The 19,315-nt window shown below is 34.8% G+C and overlaps 1 protein-coding gene across 1 annotated transcript; it reads right to left on the bottom strand.

Moving 5' to 3' along the window:
- Positions 1-346: 346 nt before the first annotated feature.
- Positions 347-11,054, bottom strand: LOC132275072 (pyruvate kinase isozyme A, chloroplastic). The gene is made up of 6 exons (XM_059776453.1): positions 10,129-11,054; positions 6,609-6,699; positions 6,251-6,444; positions 3,253-3,374; positions 2,115-2,593; positions 347-966 (listed from the first exon to the last, which is right to left on the bottom strand). The coding sequence occupies exons 1-6, from the start codon at positions 10,705-10,707 to the stop codon at positions 665-667; spliced, it is 1,767 nt and encodes a 588-aa protein (XP_059632436.1). The 5' UTR covers positions 10,708-11,054; the 3' UTR covers positions 347-664.
- Between the last annotated feature and the right edge of the window lie 8,261 nt (positions 11,055-19,315).

Below are 19,315 nucleotides of genomic sequence, written 5' to 3' on the forward strand. Positions count from 1 at the left end.
TACTTAAAAATATTTTATTGAAAATACATCAAAGTACAGAAACACAAAGAAGATTTATGCAAAACCTGCCAAATATGTCTTCCTCACAAAGTCATAGTCTTCTAGACTAGGACTCAAGAGTCCGATCAGATGACTTAACCATTCAAAATAGTAGTGCCTCATTTGTCAAACCATGAACTTTGTCAATCTATTGAAAACTGATGGGAGGATGAGAGGTCATTAAAACAGAGTTCTAGATATATTTAAATTAAGGAGAAATTAAATTTGATAAAGAATGCACTTCTTAACATTGACGATGGCATAAAGAGGTTTTGCACATTATTGTTCATGGTTATCCGTCCACATCTTTGTTAAAACTGAAACTTCAAATTGAATAATATATCAATCGTGAAAAAGAGAAAAAGACAAAAAAATAAAAATAAAAATTACAGCGACTGCCTTCAAAAGCATATTTTGCAGTTATTTGGGTAAAAATTTCATTTTCTTAACTTCTTCACCCGCCCTCTTCAAGCACTATTAGTAATTTAAGTAGCAGCTCAACAGAAAATGTTATCTAGAAGTATCTAAAGAAGCTCACAAACAGAATATAATTTATGCTCTCTCGACAGAAAATGTTATCTAGCAGTACCTAATGAAGCTCACAAACAGAATATAATTTATGTTCTCACGGAACGTTCATAACTTGAATCGATTGCAACATGTCAGAGACAGCGATGACCAGGTCACCTGATTTGATCATTCCTCTGGCCTTGAGCAAGGAGAAAGTTTTATTTAGGTTGTTTTCCATGTCATCAGAGAAGCTCACGCGGAAGGGTATCAGGCCCCACTGCAAGTTTAAACGCCTCCTTACAGATGATGTGGTTGTAAAAGCAAAAATTGGGCAGTCCGGTCGGCAGCGTGATAGCAGAGATGCCATGTGCCCTGTCTTTGTGTAAACAAAGAGGGCGTCGACCTCCAAATTGTTAGCTGCAAAATCACAATCAACATTAGAATCCATAAGAAGTCCTCAACCAACCCCCACTGTCTCTTCCAAGAATGAAAAAGAAACTGCAACCATGTGAAAAGTTGTGATAGAACTTTTGAGTTCCAATGGCAGGAAAGAGTAGGCCAATGCGTTAGGCACTGTTATCCTACGCAATAAAAGACAATACAAATTTGAAGAGAGAGAGAAAAAAAGAAGAGGGGGGGTGGTTGTTGTAACATAGATGATCAAACACCATTGATATGCCCTACCAAAAAGGGGAAAACGAGAAAACAGAACACACAATCAGCACAGCATGTACCATGTCCAGAATGGACTAATTCAGTGGGATCTCCAAGTGCTCCTTTATTCTAGTTTCTGGTTATGCTTTTATGGGGGTGATTACTTATTTTTTGTTTCTTTTCTTCCAGAAACTGAAATGAGATCATTCATAGGTATCCCACAAAGACCTTACTTTTAAGTGCTTAAAAAGACATATAAATGAGCAACCCCACTATCTATACTCAGTAGATTTTGATGGAACATATAAATGCCATTAAAATTAAAAAGAAAGAACATGATTACAATACAATGGTGATCATGGATTACTGGATAGTATATGCATAAAATATTTGGTGATATCGTTCTGGTTTTCTAGAGGATAATTACACTGCCCAGAGAACACAATCCAAAACCATGACTTAATCAACATCTGATGCAATTTTGCTAAAAAAAAAATGTACGCATAAATTCTTCTACAAAATAATCTTAAATATTAAGAATTTGCATTTTACCATTAAATTTGCTGATTTAATGTTCACTGGAAAAAATGTGTTACCCACAAATTCACTCTGGATGGGTTTGGTATTCTTTACTCTTGACTTAGAACTGAGAAGAATATTTCCTATATTCTATATACAAAAAATAGGACCTGTTATCATGATTCACTGATCACTTCTTGCCTCCAGTGATAAATTAGAATGTTCACAAACAAAAGAAGCCATATAGTTATGCCCTCATGAGAAATGCATCCCCAATAAATAATGATGCTTGAACATTACAAGAAGCTTATTGCATGGATGGAGCATAAAATATGAAATGCACTTGAAAAACCAAATTCATTAGAAGAAATCTAAACCTGAAGAATTCTTACCCATCTTAGCAGCAGAGTTGCAAATCTCTTCTGAAATGCTGTCTGAGAATGTAGATGATATGTCTGAAAGTTCCATAGCTTCGTGGCGTTTCTCTTCCCTCCACCACCTCTCAATTCTCAAGCTAACACTTCTCAGAACAGTCAATGATTTCTCAGGGAACTGGCCCATGGCCGACTCACCAGAAAGCATTAAAGCATCTGCTCGTTGCCTAACTGCTTCGGAAACATCAGCCACCTCTGCTCTTGTGGGCGTGGGATATTCAATCATTGATTCAAGTAACTGAGAGGCAACAATGACAGGTTTATTTAACTGCCTGCATACTTGAACAATCTTTTGCTGGGCTGATGGCACCTGTTCCAAAGGAATCTGAGCACCCAGATCTCCTCTTGCTACCATAGCTCCATCAGATGCTTGAATGATCTCTTCCAAGTTCTTTAATGAGTCAATACTCTCTATCTTTGCAATTACAGCAATATCACTGCATCATCACAAGAAAAAACACTACCAGTCTAAACCACTCACATAAAAAGGAAAAATGAAGGACCTCATGGTTTCTCATCCTAAAAACTAGGTAAAGGGCATATTGAAGTTCCCAAAAAGATGGATGTACTTTAATTGCTCTGGAAACAGGGGAAAAATTATAACAGTGCAACAATTTCAATAACAGTCAATAATAATACAGTAAGCCAGTAAATCAAGTTTTCTCTGGTTTTTTCTTTCCTAGTTGATAATCAAACACCCTCTCCCCCCTCCCAAGGAATTGTTTGCACCCAAGAGGCAAGAGGAGTCGAACCACAAACCTGATGCTTCACGAGGCACCGGGGCCAAGTGACTTACCCACTTGAGCCAACCCCTTGGGGTTATGATCTCTTGTTAATATGTGAGCCAATAATGAATGATTCACAATGCGATGTGAATAGTCCAATTTGGACTTGAAAAGTGAAAACTGACAAAATCCTGTTTCGATTGGTTCATTTAACAAGATGAGTGAGAGATCATGTGCTCAAGTTTCCATCTCCATCAGCATAGTGAAAACGGGGTGGAGCCATGGAGGAGAATTGGAATGAAAAGGGGCCATATAATGACAACACAATGAATGACTTCGAAAAAAAAAAAAAAAAAAAAAAACATTCTTACCCATCAGGAGCCCGTGCTTTAATATAGCTTTTAAGATGATTAATCACTTCAGCAGACTTGACAAACGATATTGCAATAAAATCAACACCCTCTGCAATCCCAAAATCAATGTCCAACCAATCCTGAAGATTTAAAGTGCTTAAGAGTGAGAAATTAAGAAACATCTTCACATATGAGAAAAATGATAGTGCTAAAAAAAACATGATCTAGCACAAAGGCCACCAATATTACATGGAAACATCAACATAATCACACAGAAATGCACATATGAACCAAGAGTATTTGTATATAAATGTAACTGATACCAAGTTGTGAGGCACTTTGATTAGATTCAACAAAGTATGATCCACACAGCAGGTGCCATGTAATCTGAGATGGGATTCGACTCCCTGACTATATTGAACTGGAATCAGACAAAGTATAAGTTTTCCAAGTTTTTTTTTCCCCTATCAACTTCTAAATGCTTTCAAAAATATTTAGTGCTTCAACAATTTTCCAACATAAAAAAAAAAAAAAAAAAAAATCAATCATTTAATAAATAAATAGGTCACTGGACCTGAGCAGGCTCTTTTTTGTTCTCAACTCAATCAACTGGCACCTGATTACTGGCGGCCACCAAACCCAATTAAATGCTTCAACAGGATACTTTACCAAAAGGAAGTTCAACATTAGGTATACTGAATGTAGCTTACAGTTAGTGTTAGGGAGATAGAGAGATAACACATATAATGTCTTACTCTGTAATTTTCTTCTAAAATATTTCTTGCCAATCTATCCAAACAGGATCCCACCCCGCCCCCCCCCCCCCCCCCCCACCCAAAACACGTGCTAGGGCGAGCAGATGCTGAAATATGCAAAGCTCAACAGAGCCATTAACCAAAATTTCGATTGCATCAATCCTTCATTCTAAGAGAGGCCCATCTCCAGAACCATCAATACATGTAGACTATACAGAAATGTGTAAAACTCAGTTTTCTTGTTATAAAATTGCAAATATATTAGGATGGAATCTTTAAATAGACTGGACTTAGAAATTATTACCAAAACGTTAAAATCTTCATGAGTGAAGAATAGTATTTAATTTTGAAAATAAAAAAGAAAAATATATCTAATCATGAAAATTATCATAACAAAGTTGCAGATAATTGTAACGAAGAATGCAGATTGTTTCGACACATCTAATGAGGATAGCATTGCATACCACATGCACTTGAATGTGGTACAATATTGATTACATAGTTAGTAAAAAGTGGATAATTAGTAATATTGTTGTTATTGAAAATGCAAGAAGACCACTAAATGTGCCAGTTAGAAACAGTGACATGGTCCTTTGCGGACCGCTAGGCAAAGCGGAAGACCAAAGTTAACGTAGGTAAAGTAAAGATGGACATGATAACATGTGGTTTGACTAAGGCTATGGTCATAAATAAAGCAAAATGAAAAATACGATTCAAGTAGTCGAACAAAAATAGTTGGAAAATGGCTTATTTGAGTTGAGTTGATTTGATTTGGTATTATGTGAATGAGAATTATCCAGATAAGATCTTAAAATGTTAAGAATTTCCAGGTATAGAGTTACTATATCTCACAAAGGTATTTCTTCCACATACCCAGATAGAGATCATGTCATCGTCATGTTGAATCTAAAATTAATTAAAACCCCTTACGCTATTAGGGTCAAGTTAGAAGCTGAGGAAGGTGAACTAGGACCCGTTAGCAAATACAGAAGGTTGTTCAAAGACTTTATCCGTTTTCATCAGCTTTCAGAATTTTTAGGCATCTAAAAGGTGCTGCAAAAAATGTCTTGCGTCAAAGCATTTTTATAATTGAAGAATTTCTGAATTTATTATACTGAAGGAGCTATCATTCATATAGATTTACTTTGCACTTTATGGGAGTCACACTAGGACTTATCTTTAAATTAAAAAGAAAAAAGAATATGAGCGGTTGCAAAAATTAACTACTTTTTAGATAGACCAAAGACTTATCGAACATTTAAAATTTGTTAGTTAAGGGTGGGTACCTCATTCCCACCTGGTGTGCTCCCCTGGTGCGTTGCGTGCGTGTGAGAATTAAACCAAATTCATGAACCAACTCAAGTGTTGAATACATGCACTATCTCATTGGAAGATGAAACATTTGTGTTAAACTTAGTGTTTTATTTATTGTCTTGTAATTTGTGTCTTTCTATAGTCATGTATTGGTACCTGTAAATACATGTTCTTGAGTTCTTTTTTAAGCAAGAAGTGAGAAAAAAATATATCAGAATTTGAGAGTTTTATAAGTTGCGTGTATTCTCCTTCTTCATATTGAGTGCTAGCTTCCTACAAATTGGTAGAGAGAGAGGTGGCAAACTCTATTAAGATGTTATTAAAATTACGATATTACTATTAAAAGAATAAATAAAAATATCCAAAGGGTTGTATTTTATACATCGGTAAATTAAAAAATTATAAAAAATTTATTTTGAAAAAAATACATTGTAGTAAACATTTGAAAAATCGCTTTTCCAGTTTAAAAAGCAATCAATTGAAAAATGCATAATTCAAAAAAAAATTATAAATATTATATTTAAAACTGAAATTAATAACTGAAAAAATCTAATCCTTTTTTCATAAAGCATGAGGATGTCCCTTACATGATATGTGCCTTGTTTGAATGCCAAATGGGAAATACATTAGTATCCCATTGCTAGGTATCCCATTCATAGTGGCAGGATAAGCGCTCCTGATTCCCAATGCCATCCTAGCCCGTGGCATATTTATACTGAAAAAAACCTTTCTCTTGCTTGGTATTTGTCATAAGTTGAATAGTATCATGTCCAAATAAAGAAGTTAAGACGGAATGGGTCATTTTTCTTAGTATACCTATAGACCAGGCTTTCTCACATTTAGCCAACCAACACATTCCGAGAAAAAAAAAAAAACTTCACTTTGAGCTTATGAAATTAATTTAAATGCACTTACAAAAGGAAGAAAAAGAGGAAGTAGGAACCAACCTTGGAGGAAATTGTAGGGAGCATGGCATTGCGTTCCCTTACCAAACTCCCATCCCGCCAGAAAGTCAGGTTAGCCCGAGGAAGCATAAGTCCAGGATCAGTACATCGACACTTGACATCTGGACCAAACTTCTCAATTACGTCAAACCTTACCATTCCACCATCAACCAGGAGTTCGTCCCCCACTTTGACATCTGTGTCATATTAATGTTCAATGAATATTGAGTGAACCTTTCAGATATACACATATGATGAAGAAGGAAAAAAAAAAACACAAGAACATTTATAGCTTTCAAGCCACCAAAAGAGAGAGAAAAAGAAGTTAGTCATATGAACCAAAAATCTGCAAGATTGTTACCTTCAGCAAAGCCATCATAATTCACATTTATGGTGCGTTCTGGCCGAGGCACATCAAAAGCTCGAACACTGAAAGTCCAGATTTCACCATCCTGCATTAAAATAAAAATAAGGCAACTTGCAAAAAAATAAAAGAAAAGAAGAAAAACCTTGAACCATGACAATTTAAACTGTTTTTTGACAGAAACTCCATGAACCATTCAATGTTTTGCAAATATCCCCTTGCTGTCATATTGCCATTAAGAAATTAACATAAACTGTATCCTTTGGATGCATGTGTTTCTTTATGACCATTATACCCTTATGAAATGAATATTGTGTCTCTTAATTATCCACCAATTAATAGTAATCCATATACCTATTCGATCTATATATCCAATTTTTATGACCGAATTTCAAAGACACTCTAAATGTTCTCAAATTATAGCGATCGCTCTGGTGGTTACAGCCACCTCCACTCCCCCCAGTGGACCACCATTGTTTCCGGCACTCTCTCAAACGACAACCACAGCAACAATATTTGCATTTCTTTTCATACACACACAAATGCATTCATCAAAGTGCATCAGAAGTTGCTTGCTCACCAACCAATGGCTGTGTAAGTAGTTAACTTTGTCCTTTTTTGTGAATTGGGGGAGAATGGAGTTATCTTGGTTTTGATTTCTTAATTCCTAGCATCCGATAAATCAAAGCAATTTGCCAGTTTCTCACTTTAGTCAAAACTCCCCGACCCAAATATTAAATAGGTAAATCAAGCACGTTGTGTGTAGATATATATGTGTGCGTCTCTGTATATATACATGTATTGAGAGAAAGAGGGAGAAACCCTATCCCCAGGTCATCACAGGAATCCACTTCTCCATGGCATTATTTCTTTTTCTTTTTTCTCTTATTTTTTTTCCCGTTAAGAACTCCTCCAGTCCTCCATACCATCATTAATTTTCTGATCAGGGTTATTTCTTTCGATCATTTAATCGAACGGTCATTCTATAACCATTTTAGTCAAGTCACTATAACTGCATCTAACGGCCATGATTTTAAATGATTTTGATATCAATGTAAAATACAGACCATCAATGGATGGGAATTTGTATGAAGTATAAACAGGGCGCTTACTGTTGTGTTACGCCCATCAATCTCCTTTAGGCAGAACAGAGGCCTTGTTGGTACATGACATGCAGTTTGATCATCAGATGGACTCTTTTTCACTTTTAATTCGAATGAAAATGTATTAAATTTTACTTCAATATGAACACACCCGACAATGGCAATATATATGCATATCTATAACTATGTGCGTGTGTGTGTGCGTGCGCTTAGGAATTTCTTTGTTACATGGCCACTTAACAGAAAGCTAGTTTGGTGTGCAAGAATGAAATGGAATGGAATGGGAATAAAACAAGGAATGGAATGAGAATGGAATGGAATGGGAATGATGATTCCCATTCTCCTGTTTGATTGCAAACATGGAATGTACAAAAATGAAATGATGATTTCCATTCACTTGTTTGGTTGGACTAATGTAAAATTAAAATGGAATGAATTTATATTGTTTTCTCCAAATTACCTTCATTAATAAAAAAATTTAACTAAAAAATTAACATCCTAAAGAAATTTTTTCCAATCCAGTTGTAAGAAGGAGGTCTATAAGAATGAAATTGGGGTAAGAGATAGACAGAGAAAGTAGAGAGAAGAAAGAAACTGGGCAAGTAAACGGAGGTGTTGGAGATTGGGGCGAGAAAAGGCAATGGGGAGAAGGAAGCGATCGAACAAAGGGGAGGACGGATCCGATTTGATCGGCGGCGACGAACGGCGGTGATCCAAGCTCCGTTACAAATTTTATCGTTGAAGCTTGCAATTCAGTCAAATGAAGTTGCAGTGTTCGGCGGTGAATCGGCGGGCTGTGGACGGAATAGGCGAGCAATGATGAGACTAACGTCGATCAAGAAGAACGGCGGTGCTGAACTTACCGACGAGGTGGGTCTGAATTGAGTTTTTGAATCGTCGGCAAGATGGCGGTGAATTGATGGACAAGGACGGCAGCCAGAAAGCTCCACAACGGCGAGCAAATTTCTGTTCGACAATGGGTTGGGTTGGGTTGGGTGTTCTTGTATGTTCCACTGTCGAGAAAGGAGATGATGATGGCAGCGGGGAAAGAAGGTTGGATTATGGAGAGGAGTATAAAAAATCTGATATGAAGGGGTGGATTGGAAGAGAACAAAGACGTGAAAGGAAGAGATGATGAACGGTTTTTTGGTCATAGTTTTTTTAATTCTATTCCATGTGGGAATGGAATCCTCATTCCATTGTTAAAGAGAGGGAATGAAATAGTGGGAATGGTCATTCCCAGAGAATGCTTCTTGATTCTCTTTCCAACTTCAATTTAACCTACCAAACATGGGAATGGAATAAAAACCATTCCCATTCCCTCTTAATTGATTCCATTCAGCCGCACCAAACTAGCCCAAAATGATTAACAATTGTTTTTCTCAAATCATCACACCTGATCTAACTGGATGTCACTAAACCAGATTTTTCATATAGCAAGATATATAGTCGGATAATTATAAATTTCTGATACTTGTGAAGTATCATCCAGGCAAAGCAGCTCACAAATTTTACCTTTCTGCTAATCAGCTCAGCTGATGGTCTAACCTATCAACTTGCAGAACAAGAACCTCTACAGCCACCCAATGAAACATGATTAAAAAAGAAAATCTACATTGTGACAAAATTGTTTTCCTAATTAGAAGAAACATAAACACAGATATTGACCGCCATTGTTCATCATAAAACAAGGGAAAAGACATATTCTTCATAAAAGATCAGAGAATATTCCTGAAACACAAACAGATATACTCACTGCAGTTCATCATAAAGCAAGGAAAAGGCATATTCTTCATAAAAGATCAGAGAATATTCCTTTAGAACAGACCAAAATAAATCAAATGACATAACCAAAATAAATCAAATAACATCACACCATAACAGTAACTTCCCATTAAATCATGCCGCAAGAACCAAAAACAACATATAAAAAAATTACAATGTTTCGCCATGTTCTGATTTCAATAGAACACTTGGGAGAAAACAGTGACCTCAAGTAAAGCTTAAAAGCAACAAAAGTAACACTATCAACTTTTACTTATCAAAAAAAAAAAAAGTAACACTGTCAACCAACTAGTTATCAAATCCGCATAAAAATCAATTAATGAAATGGTTCTCCATATCACACCAACTCTCCCACACTCCTGAAAAGGCGAAAAACAAGAGAGGTGAGGAGGGTACACAGACACACACGGATTAAGCAAAAGAACTCAACTTTTCAAAAGCTTGAGCTCAATTTTGCTTAAAAATGACCTCAATTCTACAAACATCCATAGTTATGTCTAGTAGTAGAACAAACATGAATCAGATTAAGTAAACCAATTTATATCTTCAAAAAAGTAGATTAATTTCATTGAATGTCGAGCATCAAGTGAATAATTATGACTAAACAAAGCGAAATTGAATAAAAATACCTCTGCTTTTGCAGATGGAGCCCCACCGAGGTCCCCCATATGAATCTCACTGCCTTCAGTGTCCATCATGATCGCAACAGCATATCCCTTCTCTTCATTCAACCTCCTCACATGCTCGATCACTCTCCGATGCCACTCACGCGTACCATGACACATATTGATCCGCGCAACATTCATTCCACCCACGGCCAACGCCTCCAGCTGCTCGAACCCGCACGTAGCCGGTCCCACCGTGCAAATGAGCTTCGTCCGCCTCGTGCTCCGAAACCCGTTCTCCTTCAGCTCCACCTCCGTCACCGCATCCACCTCGATGGAACTCGAGTCCGTCGCCGTCAATGCATAATCCCGCGATGCACCGGGTAGCACCCCTCCGCCCTTGCCGTTATCGGAGACCAGCACCGGAGACGACGAAGACGAAGACACAGACGAATCGAGATCTGAAGCTGAGGCTGCGATTGGTTTCCGTAACGGAAACCGTAAATTAACGATAGGTACCGAGGGTTTTATATAGGAGTGCTTCGAAATGGTGAAGTGTTGTGACCGGGACGTAGAAATGAAGAAATTGAGCGATTGCGACATTGTTGCCGGAGATTTGTGAGGAATTGGGGCTTCCGGTGTGTATAGTCACTGTTCAACTTGAAGCTTCCGTCGGGAATTGGCCTGAAAAACGGAGGATTTGTTAGAATCAGACGAGTGTGCGAGTTTTTTGTTACATACACATATACATGTATGTATGTGTCTATATAGAGAGAAAGGGACGGCTAGTATTTCCGAATATGGAGGGATTAACAAGAGAGACAGCAGTGTATAGATACAGATTTTAGAGAGATAAAGTGATGAGAGAGAGAGGTGGGGGGCGGAGGCAACGAGGTGAAAAGAAAGGAGTTGGAGCTTCGAAGTTGTCGCGTGAGGAGGGGAGGTGACGATGCACAAAGTTAGCCAAATATGGGGCTAGGTCGAGAGGTGATCAGAGGTGGTGGAACTTATTAAGCTTGAGTGCGTGTTGTAAAACAATTGGGTGAATTCTAGGAAATGAGAAGAGAGAGAAAAATTATATTAATTTGAACCATTGAAGTTTTGACTTGTTGGTGAGTACAGTGAGCTTGATCTCATTCTATAACAGCCTGGTGCTTAAGTGGGAAAATAGTGTGTTTCTCGTTTTGATTAGGACATGTGGACTTGTTACATAATTACAAACTATTTAACATTTCATTTTTTCTTCTAATAAAATGATTAAAAACTTTTATTTTATTTTATTTTTAAAAAATAAAAAGATATGCAAATATTTTTCATAATGAATAAAACTGAACCGTTTAATAAATGTATTATACAATTAAACTCAAAAGTACCTTAAGCATGTGTAGTTTTCATTTTTGCCAACTATGATACTATTATACAAAGCAAAAAACAGCATAATTAAAATTGGATGAATATATCAAAATTAAATGGTTACACACTTTTTGGAAAATAAAAAAATAAAATAAAATTCTCAATTTCAAAAATTCATATGATCCCAGTAAGGCAGTAGTCTAGTTGCGTTTCCACACTTTCAACGCAGGAAGTTGAAGTTTTTTTACCCAGCAAGAAACTCACTTTGGTGGGATTGTTTGTCTGCTTTGTATTTTTTTACTTGGAAAATAAAAATACAAAATATATTTGGTAATGTTTGTTATAATTAAAATAATATTAAAATGCTTTCAAAAAATAGGCCAAAATCAGAAGTACCAATTTTGGTGTTTTCGGTTGTTTCCACATCGTAACAAAAGCGTTGTTTATTGAAAATATTGGCGTTTTCGGTTGTTTCCACATCGTAACAAAAGCGCTATTTATTGAAAATATATATATTTAACTAGTTATTTAATTTTTCAAACTCCCAACATTTTTTTACCATACATGTTTTCATGTTTTACTTTCAAAAATCTTACAACAAATATACATTACCAAATATTGCTTTGGAATAATATTAAACACATTTCAAAGTAGAAATATTGATTCTACTTTAAATTAAAACAAAAGCACAAAGTAACTATGGCCACCAAACAGCCCTCTTCAAGGTCAATAAGATCTGATTTTCCTCTTGTTTTAATTTCTCACTATGAAGAAGTCAGGGCGCGAATCCTCTAAAGTGAATTCTCATGTGGTCCCATGCAATGAGCTCTTAAGTGGTCTATATTTGGTCACATGCTTATTCATTTAATAGCTCTTGAGACCAAGTTTGACAATTACATCATCATTTATAAGTAACATTTCACTATCATTTATGAGTAACATCATAGGTGTCTAAAAAGACCATTTTTAAGAGGGTAATATCACCACTTAAAAAGTAAAGGTTGTTGATAGCCAAATACATCATAATCCCCTTTAAAATCCTCTTTAAATTAACATATGACTATTTTTTTTGGATGTTCTACTTTTTATGATAAATTTAACTTAAAAAATATATAAATAACATATTGAATTGAGTTAGATTGATGTATGACTATTAGTTTTTCAGCACTATGTGAATACCTTTTTTTGATAGTATAGGTGGTGAGTGTGGCAATTAATATTAAACTTTACCAAACTTTTTTCAAAGATATGTTAAATAATTTATACCTATGCATTTTTAATATTTGGAAGAAAAAAAAAAGATGCAACTCTTTGTATTATTTTTGGAAATATCGAAGTGTTTTGTTTGTTATCTAAAGTTAATCCAGGTGACTTTAATTTTGATTTAATCTTTAAGTTAACATATTAAAGTGTTTTTAAAATACTTTAATTTCAAATAATAATATGTTGAATTGAGTTATGTTTATATGTGACATTACTTAGACTGTATTATGTGCATATCTTATTTTGAGGGTGAAGATAGTTTTCACTTTATGAAATATATGGCTGTCAATAACTTTTACTTTTTAAGTGGTGGTATTATCCTCTTACAAATGATGTTGTTTTTTAGACTCATAAGATATTACTTGTAAATAAGGTGAAGATGGTTTTTGTTTTATGAAGTATTTGACTGTCAATAGCTTTTACTTTTTAAGTGGTGATATTACCCCTTTACAAATGATGTTACTTTTCAGATTTTTATAAATGGTAGTGAAATGTTACGTGTAAATGGTAGTATAATTGTCAACATTATCTTTTAAATGAAGAAGGATGTGCCCAAATATAAACCTAAAACTCACTTCAGAGGATTTGTGCCTACTGATGACAGTCTTAGCCTCCAACTTTTTTTTCCCGAAAATTTCTTAGCATCCATCTTGCCAGCACAACGCTTGGACAAAGTTTGACGGTAGTACCTACAATTATCGTGATCAATTCCATATTTGTTTGCACACTGCATTCACAAAATAATAATAATAATAATAATAATAATAATAATTGTCAAATCACACAAAAGTATAGAACAACTATCTTTGATTCCATATCTAAGAAAATATCATCTTATGATAAGAAGTCCATACCAAATTGAATGTGGCATGGTTATTGGGTGTTTAATTATATTTGAGGAATATAATAGAATATTTAACAAGAGACATTGTTTGTAATAAAAAAAATAATAATGCAAAAGATGATGAATAAAATATCTTATCTTATAGAAAAAGTTTTTTGGGGGAATATATGGAACAAATATTAATTTCTCAATTACATAAAAACAAAAAGTTGTACAGTTGCATTCCAAATCCAACTCTCACTTTCACTCTGACTTTCACCTTTTCAACAATTGTTAAACTAATTTTTTTTTTTTTTTTTTTAATTTCTATATCTTCTATAGCCTTGAAATAAATTGTTGAACCTAATTTGGTTTTGACTTAATCAAAAAAAAAAAATTTAAATAGTTCTGGAAAGAGAAATTAACACCATCCATAAGCCATTTCAGCCACTATATTTTTCAATATACCATAAAATATCACATTCTGATATTGTTATGCTCGGTTTGGTGCAAGGGAGAGAAGTGAAGATACGAAAAACGGAAAACACATCCAATAGAGAGGCAAAACTAATTTGTTTCTTATATTTATTATTGTACATTCACATAACGAAGAGCAAATGAGATTATTCTTAGAGAATCAAAAGGAAAAAGACCATTATTTCAGCAAAATTTCTTAGTGGAAGAATGATGTAAAAAACTAGCAAAAAAATAAATACACTAAAATTAGCAAAAAACTAAAAATAAAGAAACCCTTGAGAAACACTAGTGTGCAAAGAAGGAAGTCAAAAAAGTTGCGAAGGTATGAAGGATGTGTAGAAAAATGTATATAATAAACTTGCTAAGTTAAGGGAGAATAAAACTATATAATTCATTAATATTAGTGATACATTTGTTTCCATGTAAAATGTTCTTGTAGAAACATTTTGCTAATTTTCAATGTTCAGTTGCAATAAGAATATTTGAAAAATAATTTACAAAGTAAAATATTCAAAAGTGAAGACATTTTTAGCTTCCTAAGTGAAATTTGCAAATTTAAAATCTACTGATTAGTCTCCTTGTAATTGAGAAGATATGTTAAAATCTATATTGAACGGTTTATGTCACAGTGGAGAATTTTATAAAAATCATAAGTGAAGACCAAAACATGCCATGATTTCAATACAAAAGGAACTAAAAGTATCTGTGTGTCTCACACATAACTATATTGAATGTTGTAGTTATGTCAGAGCAGAATTACGGAAAAATAATAGGTGAAGACCAAAACATGCCATGATTTCAATATAAAAGTGCTAATTCCAAACTCAAAAACTAATAAAGAAAACATCAAACTGGAAGGCTCCTTAGCAAATATGTGCAAATTTTTCATATTTGCAGCCTCAATGTTTTCAACACAAGAAATAAATAAAGCAACAACAAAACAATTTTGTATGTTTTTAGAATTGAATAATGGTCATGCTTCACATAAAAGATTTTAGGGACTGAGTCACAATCACATACACTTCCAACAACAATAGAAAATCTAGAGAAAAAGGGGGGTCATTAGCAGAAATCAACCATAAAGATGGAACTGAAATTGTATAAGAATATGAATATACCTATGTATGTATATATAAAAGGACTAGTAAAGAATCAACCAGCTATGCAAGTATAATGATTTATGTAAATTAAGAACAGATAACACTAATACATATATAATATTCATATATTACTCAAACTTGGTCTATATATCAGTACTAGTAAAATGGTAACTAATTCAGTACTAGGTTAGAATGAGCATTGCAAGAACAAAAAACAATAGGACACAATGGGGGAGAAACGAACCCTATATCATAGCATAATAACAATGGAATCATATAGATAAAAACTATCAGAACTGAAGCATCTTCCTTACCGTCGCAGAGTTGAGACAGTTTTTCCGACGACGTATATCATCAGACCCGTACTTGCTTGCGCACTGCATTCACACCAAATAAAAACAAGCAACTGTCGTGAACCATTATAGCCCCCACAAATACTTTCATAATCTGGCCTTTATGTTTAATGAATATAAAATGAAACCTTGCCCTAAATACCACCAAAGATTAGGGCTGCAATTGAACCGAGTTGTTCGCTGTTCACGAATAGCTCGGACTCGGCTCGTTAAAAGCTCCGCTCGGGCTCGTTCGTTTAGTAAACGAGCCGAGCTCGAGCTAATTTTTCAGGCTCGTTTAATAAACGAGCCGAGCTCGAGCAATGATGAACTCGGCTCGCCAAGCTCGTTTAGTTAATAAGGCTTACATTTCAAATTTTGCTACTAAAATTTAGCCCAAACACTTAAAAGTTTTTTGAGGTCCATGTAGTAGTTTAGTTTTATAAAATTAAACTATATCCAATTTTGAAGCCCACGAGCTAATAAGCCCAATATCCTATACAATTTATCACAGCCATTGGATTATACATGTTATAGCCAATTAACCACAACAAAAGAAAAGAAACCCTAAGGCTCAGTTTGGTAGGGTGGGTTTGAAGGAAAAGGGAAGGTAAGGTGATGGAGGGTTATAAAAAAATTGTGTTTGGGTAAAGTGAGTGGAGGGAAAGGGAAGGGGAGAGAAAGGTTTGGAGGGTTAACTTGTGCCTTGAACAGTGAATTTCTTAACCTCCCAAAATTAGGAGGAAATGAAGAGAAAGGGAAGGAGAGACTCGGTGTGTGATTTCAGATGCCAATTTTGCCCTTGATGGAAACTTATGTTGCAGTTGCAGAGAGAGGGGTGGCGATGGAAACTGATATGGGTTTTGATTTTTTAAACAATCTGATATGGGTTTTGATCGATATGAGTTTTGACTTTTCGAAAAATCTGAAATTGGGTTTTGATTTTTTGAACAATTTGGATATGGGTTTTGAAGTTTTGATTCTTGCAAACAAATATATAAACTAAAATATATGAGTTTTGACCTTCTGATTCTTGTAGTAGTTTGTAGTTGTAGAGAGAGAGAGAGAAAGAGAGAGAAGCTCGGCGTTGAGAACGAGAACAGAGAGATCTTGTAGTAGTTTGTAGTTGCAGAGAGAGAGAAGATCGGCGTTGAAGAGAGAGAGAGAAGATCGGCGTGGTGAACGAGAACAGAGAGATAGGGTAGAGAACGAATATATATATATATATATATATATATATATATATATATAAATTTATATTTTAACCATATGATAAGGAGACAACTATATATATATATATATAAACCATATGATAAGGAGACAAATATATATATATATATATATATATATATATATATATATAAATTTATATTTTAAAATATAAAAGGGCATAATAGTAAATTTATTAAAATAATGCTCCTTCCTATCTTTTCTTTTCTTTCCCCAAACATGATTATTCTCCTTCCCTTTTTTTTTCTTCCTTAATCAACCAAACACAATACCAAATTAAAATTATCCTTCCCTTTTCTTTCCTTCATAACTAATTTTATCGTTCCTCTTCAAACCCACCCTTCCAAACATGGCCTAAGTTTCTAACTCTTGTTGAGACGACAACCATAGGAGACTTCTCCATCCGTCCATCTCAGATTCATGTTGGCAGCTACTCTACTAGCGACCGATGCGAAAATCTTACTCCGACAACAACTATTACAAGGTTATTACTATCTCCCTCTCTCAACCATTTTTATTAATCTCAATCCGTCTATCTCAGATTCATGTTCTTTATCTTGGCAACCATCTTTTTTCTTCTTCTTTTCATGGAATTATAAGAGGATGAAAAATACTTTGGGGCGAGAGTGCTTAGGAAGAATTAGATAAGAAAAAAGGGTTTAACCTAATGATTGAGAAACTGCTTCCATCATCTGTAATGCGGTCGAAGAGCTGAGGGATTTGCGGATATGTAGAAGATTAAGAGGCTAATTTCTGCAATGGAAGTTAAGCCGAATCGAGCCCGAGCCTGAGCTTTGTCCAAATATTAGCGAGCCGAGCCCGAGCTTGGCTAAGTTGAGCTCGCCCGAGCCCGAGTAGCCTTCTGAACCTGGCGAGCCGAGCCCGAGCAGGCCAAAGTTCGGCTCGGTTCGGCTCGGCTCATTTGCAGCTCTACCAAAGATAGTAAACAAACAAAAGTGAATATGAAGGCTCATTTTCTTTCAAAGATTTAATCTTTATAGATTAAAACGGTCTAGTGAATTAAAAGGGACCTAGATTGAAGAATTTTTATTCAAAAATTCTATTTTACTCATTAAAACACTCTTTGTGACTTCAAAAGAATTCGAATAAGTTTAACTTAAAAGTGACCTTTGTTACAGCTCGGATGGATCTTGTCAATCTTGGTTAAAGGCTTTAGGATAGGTTCTGAGGGATTGGCTTGGGGTTTGATGCCCAATCACATCCAAGATTTCTGGTGGTTTGTCATTCATTCAATGACAAACGCCGTAGAGGTCGCCCATCCAATTCTGGTCGAAAACAAACACATCTTTCATTGCTATTGCCTCGTATGTAATTGGCTTAATTATCAATAATTTTATATATTATATCATTATTTTGCAATCCTTCTCAACGAGTGTCGCTTTTACGCTCCGCGCGCGTTTTAGCTCAAATTTTTACTATTTAAAATTTAATTTTTCTGCTCTCACGTTCTCGCTCTCGCTTTGTGTGACTTAGTTTTGCGCTCCCTGCGCGCACGCACGCACACATATATAGCTAGAACCAATCTATTACATCATTAGGAAAACTGACACCCCATATTTTACTCAATGATTTCAGCAACCCAATTATGGATTACCAAAAACATTTGAACTTACCAGTGCAATCATCTTGGAATGGTAGGCTTTAACCCGTAGAGATAACAAAATTTACAGTGACCTTATTCATATCTTTGAAGTATTGACTTCTTTTTTTCTTGTGTAACTAAAAGGCGTTTGAACAATAGGTACAAAAATAATTTCTCAATTACATTAAAAAGCAGAATAACAGTCTAATATAATTGCGAATTATATGTAAGAAGATAACAGATGGTTCTATTTGAAATTGTAGTGGTTGTATTTGAATTTACATTTTCATTTTATAACATAGTTAAAAGTTGTATATTTTTTGTTTTTCTTAAGGCCTTATTTCAAAAACTAGTTTATCTATCAACAATTATGACTTCACTGACAAACTTGACATATAGATTCAAATGAAGAGCAAATATACCTGTTGGAAGAGCATGGAAAGAACAGGAGGGCACCGACTTGAGGTCACTATACTGTCAGGATTGGGTTTACAACCCTTGCAGTTGTAGTTTTTTGAGAAAATATTTTATTGTTTTGAGTGAATTGAAAATAAAAAAATTGTACAAAAGTTAGGTTCAGTTTTTTTAAAATTTAGTTATAAAATGGTCCGTATTTAGAGAACTACCTTTCATGATTCTATCGAGTACAATTTTTTTTAATTTTTTGAGATCTCGAAAAGTGTTTTTAAAGTGACAAATCCCTATACATATTTCAGATTTGATATAAAGAAAAAGAACACAAATTTCAATATCCAATGTCAAAAAGACAATCTGGATATATGGTGCAACCTTAACAAAACCGAACCGAAAAGGTGGAATTGCTCATGTATAGAGACATACATATAAAAGCATTATATATATACATGTCCGGAAAAAAAATGTTTAAAAATATTGGCAAAAATGAGAGTGAATTTCTTGCATACCGGAATTCTTATCTCTGCTGCCCATAATTTCGCTTGAGATCGTGGCAATTGATAAAGGAAGTGGCGCGAGAGAGAATAGAATTGGATTTCAAAAAGGATTTTAGCTG

This window comes from Cornus florida, unplaced genomic scaffold (assembly GCF_030987335.1).
Source record: "Cornus florida cultivar Cherokee Brave unplaced genomic scaffold, ASM3098733v1 CherokeeBrave_3.0.0_Hap2_Chr09, whole genome shotgun sequence".
NCBI lineage: Eukaryota > Viridiplantae > Streptophyta > Magnoliopsida > Cornales > Cornaceae > Cornus > Cornus florida.